Source organism: Myxine glutinosa, chromosome 7 (genome assembly GCF_964187855.1).
Source record: "Myxine glutinosa chromosome 7, kmMyxGlut1.1, whole genome shotgun sequence".
Classification (NCBI taxonomy): Eukaryota; Metazoa; Chordata; class Myxini; order Myxiniformes; family Myxinidae; genus Myxine; species Myxine glutinosa.
In genome coordinates this window covers 95,144,923-95,165,223 of record NC_136267.1, presented here as the reverse complement: position 1 = coordinate 95,165,223, position 20,301 = coordinate 95,144,923, and the positions used below count along the sequence as shown (strand labels likewise).

Below are 20,301 nucleotides of genomic sequence, written 5' to 3'. Positions count from 1 at the left end.
TGGTTTGTAGGTTTGTAGGTTTGTACATGTAGGTTTTGGTTTTGTAGGTTTGTAGGTTTGTACATGTAGGTTTGTAGGTTTGTACATGTAGGTTTGTACATGTAGGTTTTGGTTTGTACATGTAGGTTTGTAGGTTTGTACATGTAGATTTGTAGGTTTGTACATGTAGGTTTTGGTTTGTAGGTTTGTAGGTTTGTACATGTAGATTTGTAGGTTTGTACATGTAGGTTTGTACATGTAGGTTTTGGTTTTGTATGTTTGTAGGTTTGTACATGTAGGTTTGTAGGTTTGTACATGTAGGTTTGTAGGTTTGTACATGTAGGTTTGTACATATAGGTTTTGGTTTGTACATGTCGGTGTGTAGGTTTGCACATGTAGGTTTTCTTTCTTTCTCCACGTTCTTTTCGGGTTTCTCTAAAATGCTTTAAATGGCTTTTACCTTTCTCACCTTCCCAGGGGAGGCAATGTCTGGCAAACATCCAAAGAATGCTTGCAAACTAGATGGCCAGAATGTGTCACCCTGTGGCCTTTCTTGGAGTTTGTGTGATCCTGTACTCTTCTCTTGCTGGCAGCACAGTTTGGGAACATAAAGCCACGGACGGTACGCCACAGCTATTCAGTGTGAGGCCTTCAGTCACATACGTGCATAATTTGTGACTGATGGAAGAGTTGGACAATGGAGGATGAGAATTCAAAGCTACCACAGTGGGTAAGAGGGAATGATCAGGCAAACAGGAAACAAACAAACAAAAAGTCAAGAAGGCAGGTATAGGCACAAAAAAGGCATAGTAAATGGAATGTGTAGCTGGAGGTTGATGTGCAGTAAAATTTGTGGTTGGGGAGCAAAGGTAATGAGAATGGCAGTCCACATTGGTGATGGGTTAGGGTTAGGGTTAGGGTTAGGGTTAGGGTTACAGTTAAGAGGATCGAGATGAAGGGCGAAGGAGAATAGGTGGTGTGTTTTGAATTTACACCGTCAATAATAAATTTACACAATGAGATTATATTGTGTGGCAGCTTTCACATCTGAAGGTCGGTGTTATTTCCTTTGTATAATCCTAGAAGTGGCTCCACTCCACTGATGTTACTCCACTGATGGGACATATGCAATATGCATACATATACGTTTTGTAATGGAATGCTTTGGAAGATGGTGGAACTTTCATGAATGTCACTTTACTCTCGAGTTTTATAGACCAACAGTGAGCAGGATAACATTAAGTAGCAATTAAAGATTCCACAAACTGTATAGGATGTTTGTACGTATGAGTAGTTTGTACATCTGTCCGCACAACTGCAGAAGCAGAGCCTTCACAAGAGAGCGTCTGGGAAACCACCTGTAAACTGGGAAAGGGAGGCAAACCAAGGTAGTGCCTCCTAGTTTGTTATTTCCGTCACATGTTCGACAAACGTCACAAGCTATAAACTTTACATGCACAGCAAATATAAATCTCACAATGCTCCTAATCAAGAGTTGGGATTGAAACCCACAACACAGTAGGCCTGCGTGCTCCGTCCAGACAGTACATGGTTCGGTGCTCCATATCCTGAACGGCCATATTGATCCGGCAGTCCTCCTCAACCCCTCCTCTACCCACGCCTCCAATGAGGGCATGCATTAATGATGAGCACACATTAGAGGAGGGATTCTGTTTTATTGACAACCTACCCCGGGCCTTCCAGAAAATGGCAAACACCCAAGCACTAGTTAATCCCAGTTGATACAACAGTGCAGATGAAATGGTTCAATATGTTTACTGTGGCCTGCACACCCAGTAATTAGAGAAACCTCAACAGTGATGGAGAACATAGTTACCTTCGCAAAAGCGGAAGGTTATGTTTTGATCGCTGTGTATTTATTTGTATGTCTGTGTGTGTGTGTGTATGTTATTCGCATAACTCAAAAAGTATTCAACCGAATTGCATGAAATTTGGTGGGATGATTGGTTATTATACGGGACACATTTGATTAGATTTTGGGAGCAATCGGGTCAAAGGTCAAGGTCAAGGTCACGAAAAGGTCAAAATCGTATTTTTGTTGTTCTGTTCCCTACACTCCCATGCCAAGTACAGAACAGTAGCTGCGGCGAAGGTATGCGCTCTACCGAGTGCCCGTTCTAGTTTATCTTGTCATGAAGGACAAAATACAAAGATGAGGTTCACAATGAAGACGGCATACAAAGTAAGCAGTGCCCTGGTTGCCTACAACGACATCAACAACACAACGCATTAATATACCTGTAAAGCGCGAGTGTGCGGGGTGATGTCACCACGTCAGTGCTTTCGTGTCCGCCACACCTGAATGTTTACCAAATACACAGTAAATCATCCCATGGACCATCATTCGCATTGATTCCCATAAATCAAACCCCAAGAAGTGTTCATCCCGTAAGGAATCATCACAGATCTGGTCAAAATGGATTCCAGGAAAAATTGCCAACCTGAAATTCCATCCTATTTGGGCCAATTACCCAACGTATATCTGCATGCAGACACAGGTAATAAAAGAGAAATTGATCAAGGATTTCCACTTGAGTTCCAGCGTATATTTGTAGCTAAATGTTTGAAAAATACTGCAACCTTTTGGAAAGAGGGTTTACTGGAATGACACAAAGTAACGTGTCTTCACATGACAGAACATCAAAATGGCGTCCGACAAATGCACGATGACTTGCCCAAATCGCATTGTGGATTTGTAACATATGACTTCCGGGGGATGTGACGACACTTTGGCAGAAGGCTTGGGCTTAGTGATTAATTGTTCCTGTTGTCGTCAGCAGGTCGTCCAAACCTTGAATAAAACTATGACAAAATCAGCAGGCTTTTCTGTAGGGGTTCGAACCCCTACTCTGGTGTTATCGACAGCATCTGTATTGTAATGTTGCAGATGTTTTAGTGATTTTGAGCCTGTTGAACATGGACAGTCCTGGAAGTAGTGGGAATCTCTTTTCTGAGTCTAAACTGGGTCAAAACAAAAAAACCTAATCGGACCTTATTCCCAAGAGTTATTTAGGTCATTTATATCTTCTCGTCATCATTGACCATTTTCCCAAATTTATTGAACTATTCCCTCTGAAATTGTCTTCTGGTCAGGTCTTTACTCCACACATGTGAAGCAAAAAGTGCAGTTAAGCAATAATTGGTCACTTCTTTCTTTCTGTCTGTCTGTGTGTCTGTGTCTACAAGTACAAGCGCCAGTTTATGATCGAGGAACAACTTTATTTCAATTGAATGTTATATTTTGAACACAAATCAGAAAATGAATGTGTAGTTTAGCAGTACTTAGGCTCTGGATTTATTCCGATAATGCACGTGCAGAGAGGAGTGAGATAATATTCTTACCGTGTCTTCCTGTCTGGCAGTCAAACAAAATTGGAAATTATTTTAAAAAAATTCTTCAAATTCAAAAAGATTCAAAAAGATTCAAAAAAAGAAGATTAAAAAAGAAAATGATTCTTTTCTACCCCCATTAATTCACCCCAGATCTACTTTTTTGAAATACCAACTTCTTTCCTGGAAGTTAACGCAGTGTCCATGTGGTTTTTTTTAACCTCACCCCCCCCCCCCTTCCCATGCCTCCTCTCCCCAAGCCCTCTCCCTCCCACAGATCTCCGGATGTCCCTGCTACCCATCTTCCATCTTGTCTCCCGCTCCTTTTATCTTATGTTTTATGTGTCAGTTTGTCTTTTGTGATCAATGTTAGCTCTTACATGAGTCTCGATCTTGTATACAAAAAACAAACGAACAAGAACTTACTGTTTTTAACGACGTCACAATAGACACAAACAACAAGCACAAAAAACGAATGTTACGTTTTGTATAAGGTGGTGTAAAAGACGCGGCATCAATGGCAGTAAACTTCCAAAAAATATTTTCTTCAAATTTTAAAATCTTTATTTTATTTCAATTGAATTAGATACTTAGACAATGTGAAAGACAAATCCCATTTTGACACTTTCAAAACCCTTCCATTTAGCAGTATTTGGGCAAAATATTATGGCATTTGACGTCATCACGACCAATCAAATTTTCCGCTCGTTGACTCACCCATGTCTTTTTTTTGTCAAGACAGCACAGGGTTTGTTCTATGAACAAAGTTTGTATTCTATGAACTCTCTAAAGTTGCTTCAGAATTTGTGCACTTGATCTTCTGTCGGTATGGCTCCCCTCAAACACCGGTGCATATATTGACAGTTGGCACTAAAACATAGGTCATGGGACGTTCATGTTTCTGAACTTGCATATATGCATTGATTTTTGTCTGCCATGACCCCTCTAAGATTGCAGCTTTTGTTTTGTTTTATTCTGAATGAAGAAAGTATAAATCGACTGTATGCTGATGTACACTCATCAGGAATACAAGGCTAATGCTGCCCAGAAGATCTGTTGTATGACAAGGCCCACCCTGTGTAGCCAGCGGTGATCATGTGATGTTGAAAAACTTTTCCCAATCTGACGCAACTAATAATTTTCTGGCAAAGCTTGTGCTATGATTAGTGGTACCTTAGGAAGTTGTTGAGATGACCACACCCATTAAATGTGCTCTCCTTGATGTAGACACCTGTACTATTTGTCATGCCCATGTTGATCAACTGGTGCAGATCTAAGTGATTGTGTATTCACATTTTTTCACCACTTTTTTCTGTTTTCTTTTTATTTTGCCTTAGCTAACATTGGTGGGAGTTTAGAGTTGTAACATATGACTTCCAGAGGATGACAACACACTTTGGAAGAAGGCCTGGGTGTTTTTAGGGCAGGCTTGGTGATTGTTCCTGTTGTAGTGGAGTGGGCTGGTAGTGCAAACCTTGAATGAATAGCAACAAAACCTGATTGAGACTTTATTTTCTCCGCAAGAAATTATGTCGGGGGTTGAGACCACAACAACATGATCCCACAATGCAACCCATCGATGGTACAGCATGGTATTAGTTACACTAGCGGGCAATGTACTGCGGCACAGTCTTGGAAATGCATAAATTTTCGAATTTTTGTTTTTTGTGAAGGAAATTTTATTGATCAAAACATATCATACTCCATATAATAAAAGAAAGATGAGTTGTAATACCGGCCAGCACCAAAGGTGGCGATATTTCCGCCACATGTCAATTTTGGAGTTTTTTTTGACATCCACCTTTGCCTCATTTATAGTAAGAGAGACGTCATATCGTAAATATCCTACTTGTAATTAATTTAATAAGGGGAAAATGAACAAACCTCTTAAAACGATATGGAACATGTAACATGATCAAAGTCGAACATGAAACAATGCACTCACATCAGCGAAATACGAAATAAAAACACAACATTATGAATGTAAAGTCTGGTGTGGTGGCTTATCTTAGGGTCTTGGGTTCGAATCCCTGTCACACCATTGAATTAACACCAGGTGGGTTGAACTTTCACTATGCCACATTATCATAATTAGAATTTCCCATTTTCGAAGTTCTTCCAATAACTTCATCCAATGCTCTCGAGTTTGAGTTGTCCCTTTTCGAGGAATTCTATCCCGTAGGCAAAGACATCAGCGATGTTACGTTCTCGCTACTACATGACGCAATGACGCCAATTGCCCAACGGGGAGGAGTCTTGAGACGTACGCAATAACGTCGATGTACATGCTATGACGTTGCCACGTTGGGCGTGGGATTCCGTGTCGTCAGCACGCAGCGTGCCCACACCTCAATTGGAGGTTTTAAGGAGAGACGTTACAAGTCCTTCTCTAACGTCTCTGTCCCCATTCTCGTGGAGTGGATAGACAGACCCTCCGTGCCCCTGTGACCGGTCTTCCCACCCCCTTCCCTCCCCTTGGAAATGGCGGACTTGACAGCTTTGCCCACGGAGGTTCGGACCAAGCTCGCCGAACTCGATCTGGAGTTATCCGAAGGTGGGAATTCTTGACGAACGTGTTTATATATATAAATAAATAAATAAATATATATATATATACTGCGCCGGTGTGTTCTTTGTTTCGTCGTGTGACAATGGAGTGTCTCTTTGTTTTCGTCTCCAAGCCCGTTGGTTGAGCTGTTCGATTTTGCTTCAAACCCCGATCCAAACCAAAAGGCACCCTCGTCCTCCAGCGTCATCCCCGAGGTGTGCGAGACCTAACCCTACCTTTCATCCCTCGGCATGACCTCGCCCTGTTGCACACCTCGTCTGGTGACGCTGGTAGCGAAGTCCCAAACCGGAGTTCGTTCGTTTTCCGCCTCTTTAAAAATGCACCAAAGTTGATCCAAAAGTTTCTGCGCCTATCGCCGCCCGCTAAAGGGGATACGTATGCGTTCGCGCCCGAGTACCATTGTGTGCGCGCTTTGGCAGATAAAGAGCAGATTCCTGGAGCCTGAGGGTTGCGTGCTTTGGCGGGATTCATTCCTTCAATCACGTGCTTCTTGCTTTCCCGACGGCACATCGGAGCGCGCAGCCGGAACCATCAACTCGGGCTGTTTATGGATCGTTCGAAACTTGTGTATTCTTCACTACCGCACGTGTCATTCCTGGGACTTCAATTGCGTTGATCCTTCAGCTCAGACATTCTCATGGACTCATTCGGAGAAATCTCAGGTGCCATTCAAAAAGACCAATTGATGCACTCCTCTCGTTGATGTGATGACGCAATCTGACTTTTAATATTGGAGATTAAAAGAATTCAATCGATAAATCGATGGCTTTGTCCATTGTCGTTGATCAGGGCAATGAAAGATTGATCATCTCTATCATGCACAATCATAATCTCCTTAAAACCTCAGCCGTTTAAATTTGGTAACAAAGATCCTCGGGCAGTTTTGCCCATGCACATCATCACTCATCTAATACCTGATTAGTGACGTCATTTCCTTTAAAATTAACTCTAGCCCTTGGCATTCTGTTATTTAATTTATTCATTAATTTTCTTGACAACACGGAAGAGCTTGTACTTTAAATCACATTCAGGACAAAGACATGAGTAGATGTCACTCTACATTTCAAGGGTGTCGCTAGACAATGGACAAATACATGCAGTGTTTTGGTATTTTAACTCAGGTTCTCCGCGCCATTCATCGGTGGGAACACGAACAGGCCAACCTAGTATTTTGTTTCAGAAGATGAAGGAGGGAGGTTTGCCATCAAGGTTTTTGAGTAATGTGCTGTAGATGTTGAGCCAATGGAACCGCATCAAACTGTCAGGATAACTCCAAGGTAGTGTACGCACGTTGAGCTTTCAAGTCTGCGTTTGAATCCCTATCCAACTATGAACTGTCATCCTGGAGCGTTGCAATAATGAGTCCACGCCATCTTTCTGAAGGACATCGATACGGGCGACCCATCTGCTGACATGTGCTGGTGGGCGTTCCGAGGTCCCAAGGTACCTTTAACAAAAAAAAAGAGTACACTTGCGTTTTACTGTGGCCAAATTCCAAATTCCACTGTGGCCAAATTCCATATTCCACTGTGGCCAAATTCCATATTAAACTGTGGCCAAATTCCATATTAAACTGTGGCCAAATTCCATATTCCACTGTGGCCAAATTCCATATTCCACTGTGGCCAAATTCCATATTCAACTGTGGCCAAATTCCATATTCCACTGTGGCCAAATTCCATATTCCACTGTGGCCAAATTCCATATTCCAATGTGGCCAAATTCCATATTCCACTGTGGCCAAATTCCATATTCCACTGTGGCCAAATTCCATATTCCACTGTGTCCAAATTCCATATTCAACTGTGGCCAAATTCCATATTCCACTGTGGCCAAATTCCATATTCCACTGTGGCCAAATTCCATATTCCACTGTGGCCAAATTCCATATTCCACTGTGGCCAAATTCCATATCCCACTGTGGCCAAATTCTATATTCAACTGTGGCCAAATTCCATATTCAACTGTGGCCAAATTCCATATTCAACTGTGGCCAAATTCCATATTCAACTGTGGCCAAATTCCATATTCCACTGTGGCCAAATTCCATATTCCACTGTGGCCAAATTCCATATTCCACTGTGGCCAAATTCCATATTCCACTGTGGCCAAATTCCATATTCCACTGTGGCCAAATTCCATATTCCACTGTGGCCAAATTCCATAATCCACTGTGGCCAAATTCCATATTCCACTGTGGCCAAATTCCATATTCCACTGTGGCCAAATTCCATATTCCACTGTGGCCAAATTCCATATTCCACTGTGGCCAAATTCCATAATCCACTGTGGCCAAATTCCATATTCCACTGTGGCCAAATTCCATATTCTTGTCCTGATGAACGCCACGACCAGCAATCGCAAACCCCACTGTATTTTCTGTCCTGTGACTGCTGTGACCGTCGAAAGGTTGTTGTAAGGTCGTGCTTGTGAGATGACTCTCCCATCCAGTTTTTTCCTGAATTTAAACCTGTTTCACTTTGACATCATCTTTCACTTTCTGCTAATTGCTGCATTGCTATATTTCTCTCATGACGGCGTCATTTAGCATGTAAGCCAAATACATCGATGATTAGTGTTTCATATACGAAACCAGTCGGATGCGTACTTAATACATATACAGTGCTGTCTGTGCACCTGGTATTTATGGTCGGCCTAGATGTTTTAACAATTTTTTGAGTGATGTTGCAGCCTTCTGCAACCTGGCCAGTATGAATGCTTTTTATATCTTTTTATTCCTCCAGATCTATATTTTGATCTTTCCGGAGTGGCAGGTGAGGGAGGACGTGAGAGACATTCGTAGATTAAAGTTTATTCCACAAGTTAGCTACTGATAGGAGTTTTGGGAATATTGTTTCATATCCTGTAAATCCATAAATATTGGAGTGTGATAGGCCAATGAAGACATGATAAAATTCTACTTTTGCTGTGAAGTTCCAATGAAAGTTTGGAGTATATGCCAGAGTGGGATAGAGATGTGCGGCATGTTCTACCATTTGAGAACCAAAGACTATGGAGGAAAAGACTTGTCTGAATGTGAAAATGGACGGAAGATGTTTTAGCAGTACTCATGAAATCTGGCAGGCGTATTGAGGAGCAACTGGTTGAGGGTAGCTGCAGTAAACCTTGAGATGTGATTGGACAATTAACATGCCAGCAGGATGTGATGAGCAACTATCAGGTGTCGCTTGTGTCGGCTCTGCTTTGGGGTGAGGAATATTGATTGATCCCAAAACTCAATACTCCATAATGCCAAGAAGTGTTTGATGAGATTGCTTTGGATGTCATGAATAGATATTGGTGCAAATTTCCTGAGAAATATTTTGCCTTCTGAAGATAGTTTGGAGATGGTCATCAGCAAAATATGTGACTGATGATCCATGAAAGTTAACTAAACATTTACAAGATGGTCCTTTAAAAAATGGAATCCAAATAAGAACAATAATTGCATTCGTATGATCAATGACTCTCTGTGATTCACCCCAGGTTTTATTGCATCTATGTAAGTTGCATCTATTGCATCTAATGCATCTATTGCATCTATTGCATCTATGTAAGGTGATAAAGCATTTCTGATTTCCTTTTATTGGATTAAGTTGCTGTATAATCATATAATCATATCTATCTCCCCAATATTTTCACCCCATACCTGCACTCGCTCCATCCTCACTCAATGCTCCACCCTCACGCAATGCTTGCACTCACTCCACCCTAACCCCCTTCCTGCACTCGCTCCACACTCACCCCCTGCGTGCACTTGCTCCACCCTCACTCCCTGCCTGCACTCGTTCCACCCTCACCTTCTGCCTGCACTCGCTCCACCCTCACCCCCTGCCTGCACTCGCTCCACCCTCACCCCCTGCCTGCACTCGCTCCACCCTCATCCCCTGCCTGCACTCGCTCCACCCTCACAACCTGCCTGAACTGGCTCCACCCTCACCACCTGCCTGCACTCGCTCCACCCTCACCTTTTGCCAATGCTCGCTCCACCCTATCCTTTGTCTGCACTCACTCTGCCCTCACCACCTGTCTGCACTCGCTACAACCTCATCCCTGCCTGCATTCGCTCCACCCATACCTTCTGCCTGCACGGACTCCACTCTCACCATTGTCTGCACTTTCACCACTATCAATCTCCTTAGCAGACTCTCTCCACAAATGTAACCAACTTTAATCTACAAATATTCAAACTCCATTATCTCCTACAAAGTAGTTCTCCATTCCTCCACCCTACCCTCAACAATCCTCAGATGTGCCATTTTTACACACTTTCTACTCGTTCCCTTGCTTGTGTCCAACTGTGGCTCCACTGCCCCAATGCTACTACGTTGTCTCTTTGCCTTATGTTACCTTGTTCTTCCATGAGCCTCCAATTTGAAAATGCAAAATAAATTCCCAGGCGGGCAAAAGGAACATCCAACATATGGAATGGCCCCGACTAAATCTAAACCCTGGTGCTCGGGAGTTTGAGGAATAAAATAAGTGAAGGTATAAAGATCCTCTACAATTGTGTTTTCATTATTATTTGCTTATGGTATGAGAGACCATGACCAGTCCATAGTTGAAGTGGTTGCTAGGTTCATTTTCATTATTGCTGATGAAGCACACGAGGGTGGATAGCCTTGGTAAAGGGCATCAGTCTGGAAGGATAAGGCTTCGCCTTGAGCTCTAAAACCAATGACAGGTCTATCATTAATGAGGCAATGCATGGGGGAGCAATTTGCACACAAGATGGACCTCACCAGGAATGCTATTATTTTTTGGATTAAGAGAATGGACAGAAAGCGTGTGTGTGTGTGTGTGTGTGTGTGTGTGTGTGTGTGTGTGTGTGTGTGTGTGTGTGTGTGTGTGTGTGTGTGTGTGTGTGTGTGTGTGTGTGTGTGTGTGTGTGTGTGTGTGTGTGTGTGTGTGTGTGTGTGTGTGTGTGTGTGTGTGTGTGTGTGTGTGTGTGTGTGTGTGTTACTCCAGTTGTGACGTTCCAAAGTTCTCAGACCAAGATGCAATCATACTAAGATATGCAATTTGGTGTTTGTTGGTTTGTCTGTCTGTCTGACTATGACACATTCGGTCGTTACTTATCCAATCTCAACCAAACCTGATAGGAGGACTTAGGGTCACACCATGGAGGGAGTAGCAATTTAATTTGCCCCCCTCCACAAGGGGGTTGTCCACCTTGGGCGAAATCCATGTTAAGATAGCTAATCATGGCATTTTTCCAAGGCCGCTTCAAATAACAAAAGTAACAAGAAAAAGAGCAATCAGAGATTGCAAAGCCTCCCCAGGATTTATTTTCAGTGGTTTTTAAGTCTTTTGTGTTAAAACAAATATGGCGACCGAACCACGTGACCGACGACGTCATCAACCTTTTTTTTTTCGAAACGAATTTATTCCTAGATTATGCTCAAGAAATTTCATCTTGATAGGATGACGTTTTTGTACTTGTCAAATTATGACGTCATAAATGAGGCACCTATGACATCATCATTAACATATTTTATTCCCCATGGAGAGTTCTTTACAATGAGCCATGTCTCAATTTTTTATATTCAGCGCTTTCGGAAATATAGCGGTGCAAAGTTTTTCGGTTTTTCCAAGATGGCGGCTGAACCACGTTACCTATGACGTCATAATTATCATTAAAAATTCTACAGATGGAGTTGCACCTATGGTGAAAATTTCCTGTCAATCGGACCAATGGTTGCAGAGATAATCATATTTATTCTGTGCGGACAAACAGACAAACAAACGGACTCAAATGCAATACCCTCTCCTCAGGCGAGGGTAATAACAGCACTAATGATAATAGCATAATATTAATGTTATTACTAAACAATATTAATACTTTAGAATAATATCCCCCTCTCCAAGAGGTTTTTCCTCCTTGGACAAATGCCTTGTTAACGTGTATAAATAGCTTATCGTGGCATATTGTGGGGCAAGCCTACCAGAAGTAAACCAGACCGATAGTCTAGCAATGGCGTAGCCAGGCTTGTTTGATACTTTAGTTGAAGAGGATAGTATGACCTGAGTGGGGATACCAGTTACCAGTTAATAAATAATGTAAGTATTAAATATTTTTTAATTTGTGTGTGTGCACACGCGCACATTTATTTTTGTTTGCTTGTTTGTTTGTCGCGCTACTCCTCCTACAGTTCTGGACCGATTATATCCAAACTTGATACATAGGATCAGCAAGACTCCAATTAATGCATAGGGTTGGTTTTATCTTTGCCACTAGACTTGGCGGGCATGGGGGGGGGGTAGGTGGGGTGCGTGGGGGGAATGGGGGAGGGGGGGGGTGTTGGGTGGCTAGGGGTGGAAGTGGCGGGCATGACACAAATTCTCTATGTAAATGTGTATCGTGTAACGCCGCCTCCAGGTCAGAGAGGGTATTTCAAGTACCCACCCTTTACAGTCCAGTATTCCTGTACTCACGTTTTCCACTCCAGTGAGGTATTTCGAGGCATGTTTTTGCTTCATACACGTAACACGGGTTATTTTTTCATTTTTGGGAGCGATTGAGGCACCTGTCAGTTGCCTATACACCGCCCCAATAAAGGTATGTGTCACAAGAACTTGTTTCATGCCTGGAACACGATCACCCATAGGGCGTGCACTCTGCTAACCAGAATAATTCTTCATTAAATGAGTTCTCGATTTCTTTTTTTTCTTTCTTGCACGTTTTTTGCCCTTTATGCTGAAAATGCCTTCTGGGCTACATTCTCTGAATGCCAAAATGACCTCGTTGCTGCAACATTGACTTTCCTTCTTCAAATGTTTGAGGAAAGCTTCCTTTGTATTTATTTATTTAGTACTGGATAAGGCCCAGTTCTGCACTTGAAACTGGCAAGAGAAGCTTTAGCACAAGCGTGTCATCAATAACACGGCCAGTTCCGCCCATGTGTGCTGAGAAAGCAGCTGTGTTTACTCAAGGTCTTGTCTTGTTGATTGTTTTTCAAAGCAATCCTTTTGTGTATTTTAAGCTAAATAGTGCTCTCCCATTGTTGGACGTGTTTTTATTTTATTTTATTTCAAACGGAGCGATGTGTGTGTGTGTGGAATGTTTTCCATCCCTTGCAAGGCCTGATGATATTGCGATGCAAGTGCTCGTCCAGGGCTGTGTGCCAACCTGCTGATGCAGCATGTAGTCTTTTGTGCATTTCGAGAACGACGTTTGAGAGGCTGGATAATCCAGAGTGAAACATTCTTGCGTTTGGCTTTGTTTTGTTACTTGAACCATTTGTTTTGTCATCGTTATGGCCGACGACCGTAATGAAAGCCTACTTCAGTCCGCTTGCAGGACGAGGACCTCCCTCAACTCGTGTCGAAGGGTGTTTGGCAAACTTGCTGCAATAATTGCCGAGTGTGGGTCAACAAAACGAGCAGCCACGGGAATTTAACCCACACTGGCCAGGGGCGGCAGACAGAAATGAGACTTGAAACCACTCGAGCGAATGGCCAACACGTTGCTGACGAATGGATTATAAAACACGCAATGTACACACAAATTTGTACAATATGCTGTGGAGACCTCTTACGAAATGGCAGATAATCCGAGTGGACCTACTTCAACAGGCCTTTCCTTGAAATATGTTGCCATCAGTTGTTTGCGTCAGTTTTGGACGAAACGTGTTTTTAATCGCACAGCAGTTTGATTATATTGACGGGGCAGAATATTTGGTGAATGTTTTTATATTTCATTCTGCTTTGTGAGGACAATTACAATTCCTCGTGTTGTTAAATCCTTGATTTATTTTGCTGTTTTAGCTTCCCTTTGAGCTATGTCCCCATTGCGATAGGCCGAGGCTTGTCTGGATTGAAATCTACAGCACTTGATATATCCTCTAGGTTTGTACCATAACCATCTGATTCTGTCCTTTCTCTTCTGGAAAAGTTGCTAAATCCAAGCACATGGCCACATCTATGGAACGTGTTGACCTTCTGGTGTTGGTGGACCTTCATTTTAATAACTTTAAAAAACAGTGTTTTAGTCAGTACCAGCTTGCTGGTAATTCCCTGTTTGTCGTTAAAGGCGGCAAAAAGGGTTGGCGTCAGGAAGGGCATCCGGCCGTAAAACATTGCTTCAAAAAGGGGACCAAAAAACAACAACAACCACGGTTCCCGAAAAAGGCCAACCCCCGCTTGCGGGGAAAAATGGCCTCTAAACGGTGGTTTAGTCAGATGGTTGGATATTTTTAGGGCAAACTAAAATGTCTGCTTAGTGTGGCCTTTGTTGGAAATTTTGTTGTCTTCCTCTTTCTTTTTGCTTGTGGCTTAACTTGCTTATCAAAACATGCCTGTTGTCATTCATATTCAAGAGAGGAGCTTTTAATATTCCATGTGATAGACCCGTGTGATGCTGGATCATTCCTCAGTATTTGTGATAACCATTGGATGGGACACTTTGAATCACGCAGAAACTCTATTAGAGTTTTCAAAAAATGTATTTTTTTTTTAATTTTGTGTGGACTGTTATCGACGTGAGAGAGAGAAGATAAAGAATTCACTCTCGGACTTGTGGAGCTTCAAACAATACGCGAGTTTTGAAATGGTGTAGTCTGCCCCAGAATGATTGGCGTGCATGTGTCAAACCCCTAGCTACAACAGTCATCGGGGGAACATGTACTGTATGTGCGTGAAAACGCACACACAGCACATGTGCAAAAAGGCCTCGTTAGCTTGCATAAGTCTTCTCAAAACTCTCGTATTGAGTACCTTGTGATGGCAAACATAGGCAGAGGGAATACGTGATGCGAGACATGTGACTGCTTAGGTAAATTGGAGGCCACTTTGAATTGCATCACATTTCCTTTTGCCATACAATTAATAACAAATAACGATCAGTTTGATTTGACCACCAGCTCTGACCATCATTTTGGATTATGTCCTGGTCGCAACTGGTATGGACAACCAGCTGCTTCTCTCTCAGCAATGGAAGGAGGCCCTAAATCTCAATCAAGAGGATAGGACCGTCTCCTTTGATGTATCTCTGATATCCTGCTTTGTTGGCCAAGCTCTGGCCAAGCTAGATTTCTGACCATCCACTCGTGCAGTCAATGCGTTGCTTTCAATGGAACCCTCTCCTCTGCCAGTGGAGAAGACTGGGTTGGCTTCAGTATTGTTCCACACTCCACAGCTATATAAATGATCATTCGGATTCTCTGGAAGCTCTCTTCATTTATTCCACATTGTGTCATACTGTAAGTACCCCATCCCATTTACAGACCGCAGTTATGCACTATGTTTTTATTGATTAGATTTGATAAGAATTGATTTGTTTCTGGTCTGACAAATGTAACATGTCTTTCAACTCTGGTAAATCGCAGTTTTACCCTGGCGTTCCGGAAGGATCATTGAATGAACCCACTGATCTCTTTCCATGGTAAGCCACTGGAAAAGGTTCAATCTCTTAAACTTCTAGGCTGATGGTAAGGTTACCTTGAACCTCACCATCAGCCACAATATCTGCTGGGCTGACCATCTATCTATAATTCCAGTAATCTCTGTCTGTACGTTTGTCTGTGACCGCTGTTTCTCGACAACCACGGGTCCGATATACTTTTAACTTGCCAGGTATATTGCTGGGGACCCGAGGATGTGCCTTTTCAAGTTTTCATATTAATCGGACAATTACTTACCGAGCTATGTCCAAAAAACGATTCAACCAATCAGAGAGCAGCGAACTATCGCGTGTGCCGAACGTGGCGGGCACACTCTGCCTCGGATGGCACATTTGAGAGCGTATTCATTTATTTCACGTTTGCAAACTATGTTGGCGTTAAACTATGTTTTACAACTAATAAAACCGAATTTGCGATTCATTCGCTTTCCTGCGCGTTTGTGCACGCGATGGCGATTTCTTTACCAAACTCCGGAAGCCGTTCGCTTTGGACCAAACCATTGCATGTAAATAGAGGGGGGGGATTGTCACCACTCGCAAGCCGTTCGCTTTGGACCAAACCATTTCATGTAAATAGAGGGGGGGGATATAATTTTAGATATAGATATAGTACGGGCATGCCCTAGTATTAGCAAAGCTGACTTCTAAAACCAGTCACAGACTGGGAATCCTCTTTTGTTCGAAGGCATTCCTTGAAAAATCAGAACGACTCGCACACGACAACACCATTATTTATAGCTCGGTGGAGAATGCTCTTCTCGATGGGCTGGTGTCCTCGTATCATATCGCTCTCTTCTGGATTCTGTTGAATATAAAGCTAATTTTTCCATCTCTCGTGATGAGGCAGAAAGACAAGTCCTATTGCTCTCACATCACAGACAGACAAATGGCCTTTCTATTTTTCTGGCCTCTCCACCGGTCTAGCTCGCTGCTCTCCCTGCATTCTGACCTGCCCCAGCTCCTCCAGGATGCATCAGTCCTTCCAGTAACCCCCCACCTAGTTGAAGTCTCTAAATTTCGGCTTTTTGCACACCTCCACCCTTTTGTTCCTCTTTTCTCCCACTTATAGAAGTGTAATTTTATTGTCCTCTTCCCTCCAGGGCTTCAACCATGTGGACTGTGCACCACCATGTTGTCATCCCCCACCCACACCCAATATCCTTTCTACCTCCTCGAATCCAAATTGCCTATTGTGTCCAACTGTGTCCCGCTGCCCCACTACCAACTTGCTGCTTTTTTATCCACCGTCACTATGTGCTTCCATAACCTCAATTTTGCATAATCCAATGGATAAATTTCCATCCATTAAATTTAAAATTACCTGGAAGTTTTGTTGCCACATTTGTGTGAAAGTTACTTCACCCTTGATTAAAGGTCTTTGCAGTCATTGATTTGATTCTCGATCCACTGGTCACTCAACAGCACATCAAGTTTTTACAGACGTCTAAAACTTTTTTAAAAATTTAAATTTTTTCATGTTAACTGTTATGGTAAGTTTTTATTTATTTATTTTTCAATTCATAGAAATCTCATCTTGGATCATTTTGTGTTTAAGATTATCTTTCTATTGTGGTTTGTACATGAATGCCTTAGTCTGCTTATTTATGTTTAATTAGTTTTGGAGACCTTTGCCATTTGTTGCATTTTTCTTTTACCTGGTTAAATAAAACGTTTTCTACTTTGGCCTTTCCTGTCTCTAAATTAATTGCCAGTACAAATATAGAAAACCGGTTCGCTCTCATTCAGTTATGCATGCACGAGTGGCCACAAGACACCAAGGCGGGTGCGCATGGCACGAACCAGTGAGCCAGATGACCATTCGAGCATGTTAGGCCAGTTATACGTGTTGAGCGGTGACGAGTGAGCCAGGTATCCAGTTGTATGTGAAAGGTGGCCATTGAATCAGGTAGGAAGTAGTCATTGAGCCAGTCAACCACTCATTCGAGGACGCCTTGAACCAAGCAGCCATTCTGTCACAAGAGGCAACAAGCTAAACCCACTAGGCTAGTTTGTACTGAACCTGCACATTTGCTTAGTCTCTGGCTTCTGCCAGTAATTCAAAATACCCTTTTGGAGTACACCACCTTTTAAACACAATACAGTCCATAATTGTTCATATTTGATGTTATTGCTTATTCATCCATTGTAGGAACAACATTTTACATCATCCTTTTGTGCCACCCATCCATTTTATGCATGCAGTCTTTGTATGTTGTGCATATTTTGTCTTTCTATCAGGTTTGGGGAAAGCTTCTCTGTGTGCATTATCGATTTCTCTCTGTTTTACATTTCTGTCTGTATTTTCAATATGGACAAAGTGTGCAAAGGTCGATGTTTAATTTTCAATTTTTATAATGTGCAATTGATTTTATTACCTCTGCCACCAAAGGTGGACAGAGGTTATGTTCTCACCCTTGTCTGTCTGTCTGTGAACGGGATATCTCAAAAAGTTATGGATGGAATTTGGTAGACATCTTGGGTCTGTGTCAACGATGAATTGATTAGATTTTGGTGAAGATCTGGATCTGGTTACTAGAATCTTTAATGTGATTCTTCACCATTGAGAGATCGGGCCAAAAACAATATATAGCAGGACATATAAAAAAGTTGTGGACGGATTATGACAAAACTATGTTGACGAGTTGGGGAGATGACAAGATCAAACCTATTAGATTTGTTCCAGCCTATCATGAATCCAGGTCCAGCCTGCCCTGCCCTGCCGGTCCAGTGGGATACAAAATGTAAACTGTTCAGCCTGGTGTAGGTATGCTCTCTACCGAGTGCCGTCCTCGTTTCTCTTGTGGCACCGGAACCAAACAAACCATATATTTATAACAGCCCTTATAGCTCCTGTAGCTTCCCTCTCCCAATATGGTTAATGGTGAATACTGTATCATCATTGTAAACTTACGCGGTACATTCACAAGCCCCAGATATGTTCAGAAGCACTCAAACCAGATATGGTGTCTTCCTCAGAGAAGTCTACCTGATACATCCAGCTCCCATGTCAATATAGCTGTCACAAGCTTCGTGTAATTTTATAATTTAATGTAATTTTATGTCACAAAGATGTCCTTTGCCAAAGAGTTGGTTACCGTTACTTGGTAATAACGAACATCATCATCTTTCCAATTGCAGACATCCATTAAATAAATCACCAAGCCTGCCATATTCACAGGAGGTTGTCCTACAGGGTTTAAAGTTCATTCACTGCTAGCGATCTGTCTGTCGGGAGGGAGGGAGGGGTGTAACACATGCCCGTCCACTTGGGTCTTGCACTGGCCCACATGGTTGGTACTTTGCAGTACGGGCAGCTGCCTGTTTGACGAGCTGAGAAAGTTACCCAAGGCTTTTGTTGTGAAAAGACACAGCCCTTTCTCTCAGGTCCTTTCCCATGTACTTTTGGCTTCTTTTGGAAGCATTCTGAGCCATTTTAGGTAAGAATCCATATCTCGCCCACACGTACTTTACGCGTGCACCAAACACCGCCGTTTATAGGGGTTTATGTGCATGCACACTGAGCATTCTGGGGCACATTATGTAATTTTGAAAGTCGTGTATTGCCTCGTCACTGTGATGGGTGGTTTTCCAAAAAAATAATCTATTTGAGGGCTCAGGCCCACAAAGGCCCCAATAGGCAGGAGGCAGATAGTACAGTTTCTTGGCTGTGATTATCTGGTCTGCCAACATTGCCATGCCCAATAAGCCTGGATTCCCACTCTCTTTCTCCCTCCCTCTTCCCCGACTACAATAGTATCTACATCAGTATTTTTGCCCTATGACTCATGAGCGCCAGCATTTGCATCGGTGAGTACATTTTGACAAACACCGAGTTGGGAAACCAATCTATCGGTTTTGGTGATGCAGCTTACTCCCCAAAAATGATCTTTAAATTTTTTTTAAAAACAAGACCAACATATTGCATCACATCTGGACTTGCCGTCAATGCATAGTAACGAGATGGCAATGACGTCAATGCATAGGAACTAGATGGCAATGACGTCAATGCATAGGAACTAGATGGAAAATTTGTACCCCACCTCTATGCGTACATAATAAATAGATGGCATCTGAGAGCCTGTTAAATTATTATTTGCATTGTTTAACTGAGCGAATAAATCAATCTATGCATGGCATGAACTTGGCACCTGTATGTTTCATAAATAATCAATTTATCACTTGCTTGGTAAATTTGCCTCTCTGTCGAGATAGGGAGGTAGTTCGGTTTTGCTCTTGGTTAGTTGCAGCTTTTGAAAACCTGTCATTATGTTGCACTATGGCAATCTCGGGAGGGTGTGGGTTTGCAGAGCTTTTGACATCACCCTTTGACCTTTACCTGTTAATTTGACATTTACCTAAATGTGAATGTAATCGCAAAAAGTGAGGGGCTGTTGGCATGGTGAAACCGAAGGCTTCAGTTCTTCTTCATAGTTGTTGGAAACTTTCAAACCTCATTAGAAAAATAGATACAAACCTTTTTTGATACTTATTGTTACTGATTTGCCATTTTGTTTGTTGAGAAATTGTGTCGCTGATGGTCCACCCATAGTGTGATTCTTGTTTGTAATTCTAAGAATGTACATTTGCTGTTCTTCCAGTTTGTTTCTTCATTCCTTTGCAGCCTCCAGTCACATTCTGATGACCTTTCCGGAGCCGGTTTCTAATATTATCAGCTTTTGTTCTTCCTCGAGAACAAAAGCGGATTGATTCGGTGCGCTAACATACAACAGATTGGACCAACATATTGTTATGGATCCCAGCGTCTGCCTTTCCCTTTAAGGAGGGGGGATTAATTCCCTCGCTGATGACTGACCGACGTGCTCCCGGGGGTATGACGTCACGCCCGGTCGGCGCTGGGTAGGGTATTAGGCCCAACCGTCCTATGACCTAAATACCAGCGCCTCCCGGTACACAAGGAAATACTCCCCGCTCATGGCCGCAGCGTAATGGATTGGTTGCGCCGAGCGAAGCGAACTGCGGCGTGAGCCGTTTACCAAGACTA

General features: G+C 42.6%; 1 protein-coding gene across 1 annotated transcript in view; it reads left to right on the top strand.

The window, feature by feature from the left end:
• Nucleotides 1–5,674: 5,674 nt before the first annotated feature.
• The window catches only part of DIP2C (DIP2 acetate--CoA ligase C (putative)), a 188,779-nt gene continuing 174,152 nt past the window's right edge, over nt 5,675–20,301 (top strand). The window contains exon 1 of the mRNA XM_078782009.1: nt 5,675–5,884. Coding sequence (XP_078638135.1) covers nt 5,812–5,884 — 73 coding nt within the window. The 5' untranslated portion in view covers nt 5,675–5,811. The remainder of the gene's footprint in view (nt 5,885–20,301) is intronic.